Source organism: Lycium ferocissimum, chromosome 11 (assembly GCF_029784015.1).
Source record: "Lycium ferocissimum isolate CSIRO_LF1 chromosome 11, AGI_CSIRO_Lferr_CH_V1, whole genome shotgun sequence".
In the NCBI taxonomy this organism is placed as follows: domain Eukaryota; kingdom Viridiplantae; phylum Streptophyta; class Magnoliopsida; order Solanales; family Solanaceae; genus Lycium; species Lycium ferocissimum.
In genome coordinates, this window is record NC_081352.1 from 42,852,778 (window position 1) to 42,859,116 (window position 6,339).

At 33.3% G+C, this 6,339-nt stretch overlaps 1 protein-coding gene across 1 annotated transcript; it reads right to left on the reverse strand.

Moving 5' to 3' along the window:
* Window positions 1–203: 203 nt before the first annotated feature.
* Window positions 204–1,453, reverse strand: LOC132035937 (uncharacterized). Its single transcript, XM_059426117.1, has 2 exons — window positions 1,192–1,453; window positions 204–620 (listed from the first exon to the last, which is right to left on the reverse strand). The coding sequence occupies exons 1-2, from the start codon at window positions 1,297–1,299 to the stop codon at window positions 492–494; spliced, it is 237 nt and encodes a 78-aa protein (XP_059282100.1). The 5' UTR covers window positions 1,300–1,453; the 3' UTR covers window positions 204–491.
* Between the last annotated feature and the right edge of the window lie 4,886 nt (window positions 1,454–6,339).

Consider the following 6,339-nt stretch of genomic DNA (forward strand, 5'->3'; position numbering starts at 1 on the left):
AAAGGAAAATTTACTCCCACTGCTAAAACTCAACTAGTACTTACAGGGAATATTACATTTTTCCCTTTTCTTAGTGGTACATATTTTCCCAGCAGAGATGATTTCTGCAAATTAAAACTATGTGAACATTGTATAAAAAAGTAATAGTATACGTCATACCATTAAACCCAATTAAATAAAGTAAGGTGGTCAAAGCTGTAGTATTGTCAAACATAGTTGCCCATAATTAAATTAAAAATACAGAACCAGCCTAAAAAATCTATACAATTTTGAACCGCAGCATCTTAAGTTCTTCATTGAAATAGAAAATAAGTTACAATTTGTTTGAACTTTGATCCTTGAAACAATCGTGTAATTCTGGTATAACTGAATTCAGAGAATATAGCTCTTAATAGGGCTATAATGACAGTATCATATTCCTCCTTTTTTTCTCTTATAATAATCTCCTAGTAATATACTATCCATCTAAAACTTTTTTGTGTCTTGTAAACTTATCTGTGAGCAGTGACCAGTGTCTCTATAAACCTCAATCCATCAAATCTGGGCGCAAATTTATCTGAAGATGGTGATTCTTTCACAGGCTTTGAACAATTTCCATCCTTTTTCTTCAAATTATCATCCTGAAACAAAACGAATTCAATAAATCCAACAGAATTCAAAATATGTCCATATATCATACTTATGTAGGGTCCAAGTCCCAGACCCATTACTTATATGCTAGATATGGGTGCTACTAACTTTGGTTCAAACTCAATGCTTGTCTTAAGAATTCGTGGAATATGTATAAATTATTAATTCAAGAACCAAGAAACTTAAAAAAAAAAAAAAATGAATTTAACACTTATAAGCTTCAAATTCTGACCCCACCTTTGATCACTCACTGTCAATGGCGTATCTAACGTGGTAGATAGGGCTAACTTTCAACGCGGAATATAAATTTATGAGTAAAAACTTATTAAAATTATAATAAATAGTATATATGAACCCATAAATTTAAACATAAGGTATTTAATGCTAAGAATCTTTAAGATTGAATCCATAAAATTTATTTTCAGGATCCACCTCTGCTCACGGCCTACAATTTTATTCAAGAAAATATAAAAGGAGATAACTTTCTATGCACACAAACGACATTAAAATGATGCAGAACAGAGAATACATAGGAAAATCCGAAAAAACTTGGAAGTTTACCTTCTGAAGAGAAATTCGAACTTTGATAGAAGTAGTAGTGGTGGTGGATGTAGTACAAGACATGGCAGCAGCAGAAACAGAGGCTGCTAAGAGACCTGATTTCTTCATATTGTTTTTGATGGAAAATTAATTGTGATGATATAGAAATTGTGGGAGGTGGGAGTTAATAGTAGTTTACAGAAAGTGGAGGAAGTTGGGAGGTTACTCATATTCATATAGGACTAATTGGGACCATATAACTTGGTGTCAGAAAAAGTTCGCCGCAATTTAACCATTCTCAAATTTTCTTTAATAAAAAAATTTCCATAGGGTAGGCCCATGAATAATGCAGCACGAAAAATAATAGTAGTAATACTGTATTAATAGTAAAAAGTTGTAGATTCGGATTGGAGCTTTGGCATTCAAATATGGAATTTTTCAACGCGTATTCAAATTTAGTTGCTCCAATTAGCGCTCTGTTAGTCGTCTAAAAAAAGGTCTGATATCTTTTAAACTTTAATTACATTCTAACCTCATATTTGTGGCACAGGAATAATATTAGCACTTGTCTCATTTTATTTATTAATAATTGAAAAGGGTTATCTTTTTAGTTCCTTTTGTGGGTCAAAGGAAATTAGATATTAGAATACTGCCCTTATCAAGTGCACGCATTTTAACGATTGGCTCTTACCGCGGAAATTGTTCAATGGAGGTGCATTTTACCTTTTCTTATTGAAACGACTATACTAGTAAAATATACGTATATTGCTCCTTTCATATACTCCTTGCGTTTCAAATTTATGTGATATTTATCGCTTTTCGATGATTAATTTGACTAGTTTTTTAAATTAGATAAAATTAGATTAACTCAATATTTTAAAATTAAAATGTATTAAAAACTATAGAATAAGTACTATAAATTACTACAATTTTTCTCATGTCATGATATGAAAACATATAATTTAAAATGATGATCAAAGTTAACATGATTTGAATCTCGTGAAGCGAAAAATATCACAGGGACAGAGATACTTAACTGGTAGTGGAAAAAGATGGTCAAGCAAGCAAATAGTAATTGATATAAGTAGTTAGATACATGCATAATTCTTGAAATGGGAATTTGGCTTCATCTAGATGGCTTGCGTGAAAGACTTGATATTTAACAAAGTTGTAAAACCTAACGTTTGTGTAAATGGAGACGAGCCACTGGGAGAAAAAGACTATGTAGGGAAAGACTCAAAAGTTTCTTCTACAGTTCTAATACACTATAACTACATTGATTTCTTTTTTAAGAAAAAAAAAATATGGAGAATCAAAACAATAGAAAAAGATTTAAGTATTATATGCAAGGAATTCTAATTTGTAATATTACGAATTGAACTATAAGTTGGCTTTGGCTTGTGGTGAATGTTAACAAACTCGAGGGAAAAAATTAATCGATTATAATACTTACATTAAACCAATTAATGAAAATATATTATTTATATAAACTTTTATCATTTGATGATAGTAATAAATATTGTATTTCACTTTAATTTGTACAACTTTTAAGAAATTTTTTTCTTTATGTGGTGTAAATACAGAGACGATTATAACATTGTGTCAGCTAATTTATCTGAACCCAATACTTTCAACATGAAACAAAATATTTATATCTAAAATTCGATAAAATTACAATAAATAATATATCTGTACCCATAATTTTTAAAATATAATGAGTTGAACAATTAAAATCTTAAAAATGAAACTCATAATATCAAATACTGCCCTCTATTTAAATATCACGTGTATTTTCCGGTTGTTTCGAGACACATTTTCAGTGGCAGGTTGGATTTTTCCAAAGACAAAGCTTGGGTTGGAGGTCGAAGGTGATAGGCGGATATTTTAAAGTTATTAGAGGCAAACAAATGAAAACAAGTGTATGCATCATATCAGTCCACGACAACTTTTGCTGTGTTTCATGGCCTCAGAGTGGGAAGTTTACAACCACTCATTACTCCATCTCCATGCGAAGTTGACATCTCACAGTAATTCACAAAATCTAACTTTCCTTCCATTCATGTTTACGCCGACCTATTGCTATCGGCCAGCCAGATGCTGATAATTCACAAAAACTAGGGATCCTGTAGTGCAGCTGGAAACCAATCCATTTATAACATGTTAAAATACAAAGATAACGTAAAAATTCTTAACGGTTTTAGTATAAATGAGCTCAAATTATATGAACGGAATGAATCACAGTAAAGAACGAAAACCCTGAGCTTCTTATATGACTTGGGAATTCTTATGCATTTGAGTTAGTTTTTGGGGTGTGAATTAGGTCAAGACCTAATTTGATATGGTACCAAAGTCAAACCCTATCCAATATGGGGGCTCTGGGTGTCAAGCAGTTGCCGAAGGGGGGAGGGGGAGGTGGGGGTGTGGAAGCACCTGATTCATGAATGTGCACGCTCTAGACAGGATAGTGGAACCTTGGATAAAGAATGTCCGGATCTAGGCGTGAGGGAGTGATGAATGAAATAGATCTCACTGAGGACAAGAACTCTGGACTCCTTATAAGACTTAACTATCTTTCTCTATTTGAGGTAGCTTTTGTAGTGCAAGTTAGGTCCTTGAAAATACATTATTGCCAAACTAACCCCCTGTTTGGATGGTGGTTTCCCGTGGTTCATTAATGTATGGTTTTGTATGAAAGGATGTTTGTTTTCATTGTTCTTAAAATTATGTGGTATGGTGTTGTAAACCCGTGGTTCATCCCATGGTTTATAACCTCGAAAAGTCCCAATTTTGTAACGGATTTGGTGATTTTTCGTTTACGTATTTCATTTCCCCATTATACCCACCCTCCACCATCCCCCACCCCACCCCTGCTCCACCCTCCACCATCCACCCCACCCCCACTCTACCACTCACCCCCACCCTACCCACACCACTCACCCCCACACCCGCCCTACCACGCACCCCCCCCTCATCCCACAACCACCCACCTCACACCACCCACCCCTCCAAAGACCCACCACTTAGCCCCACCCCCACAACCACTTACCTCCACCCTACCACTCACTACCCCCATCCTCATCCCACAACCACCCACTTCACACCACCCACCCCTTCACTACCCACTACCTCTCACCACCACCCCCACAACCACTCACCCCCACCCTACCACCCACTACCCCCACCCTCATCCAACAACCACCCACTTCACACCACCCATCCCTCCACCGCCCCCACTCACTACCTACTTATTTTTAAAGTTTCTATTTTATTCTTTACCTGAGTTTTATTAATATATATAAACTAATTTCTAATTAAGAGTTAAGAGTATTTTAGTAAGCCTACAAGTTATTATACAGTACCTTACAGTCAAATCAAACAATACAAATGTTATTAAACCACAACAAACGATACAGTCTATCCAAACATTGTCTTCAGCTAATTAATATGCAATACAATACAATACAATACAGCACCATATTGTACCATACTATACTGTACATTAATGAACCACGGGAAACAACCATCCAAACAGAGGGTAAGAGGAATAAGAATGTGGACGACCCAATTTGGCTGGATATATTTCAATTTGTGAGGTTTATAGTTATACAGAGAAGTATAATTGGCCAATTTGAATCATGACAAGTGGCACGTCCAATTCCCTGTCAACCACTCCTTTCGTCAATTATTAAAGAGTAAATTATGTGACTAGTAACTTGGCATGGAACTGATATTCCTTCTGGTGGGCCAAATTTCCCAATTGAGAGATTCTGGAGCTGCTTGGGGACTATGATACAAAATAGTTTTAATGATCATTTTTTGGTCCTGTTTAAAAAAAAAAAAGTATATTATCATATTCAAATTCGATAAATGAGATTCTAAAATAATATTTTTGAATTTACTTGTGTAACTTGAAATTTCACGACAACGTTATTTTTCGGCAATAGGAATAAGTGTTTATTTGTAAATTTTATCCGAGATAATAGTGATACGGTTGACCATGAAAATAACTTGGAAGATGTTGTTTGTCAGATAGAACTGTACTAGTTTTACTAATATATATATGAGAGGGAATGAGGACTTTTTTGTAGTCCTCACAGGACTATATAGTAATTTTGATTCTTTGATGCAATGAAGTTGCTACATGTGGCTACTAAAGTTGTTTCCCCCTTACATATTTTCATTCTTTACCCTCGGATCAATTTATTAAGATCACTATCACTTCGGCCCTTTTTATTGGTGTATAGAGTAACTTTTGTGGATGTACTTTTGCCCAATGTTTCTCCTTCCGTCTCAATTGTTTGTTATGGTTACTAAAAATAGTTCTCTCAAATTATTTATCATTTTAGAAGTTCAAGAAATAATTAATTATTTCTTCTCCATTTTATCCTTAGTAGAATTTTGTCATTAACAGGAATACACATAATAAATTAAATATTTAATAGAGAAATTATAACTTAGACATAATTAAGGATAAAGTAGGTCAAATACCCCTCATAAGTAATGCTACTTCTTACGTGATGTGTAAAACAAAAAAGCAACAAATAATTTGAGACAGATGGAGTAGCTTTTACTTTGTTTGTGTGTACATTTTATACGAACAATAAGTCATGTCATTTAGAAATTTTGTACGGATAATTTCACCAATCTCTTTTGAAATACATATGATGCATTATAAACACAGAAGTAAGAATCATTAACGGGCAATTATTTATAAAATTGAAAAGGAAGCCGTTATAGGTCAACATTAAATTATCTTTAAAATCTCTTGTTTTATTAACTGAGAAATAATGTTTTCAATCATAAAGTACTCTTTTCACTCACATTTACTTGTCATGTTTCGCTCATCGAGAGCTAAATTAGTGGACTTTGATTAACATTTTAAGATGTATTTTTACATCATAATAATATAATATAAATACATCTTATAATATTTTTAGTATAGATTTTGTACATCTAAATTTTATTTAAAGTATTAAATTAATTTACTTCAAATGAGCCCCGAAGATTAATCAAATTGATTTTCGAAAAGCGAAATGTGACAAGTAAAAGTAAACGGAGAGAGTATATACAAAGAACCAAATTGTCTCTTGAGTTTCTTTTTAACGATTAATGAATTTTGATTTTTTCTTGAAGTTCGTCTAAGATTAAGTTTAGGTCATCACATTTAAC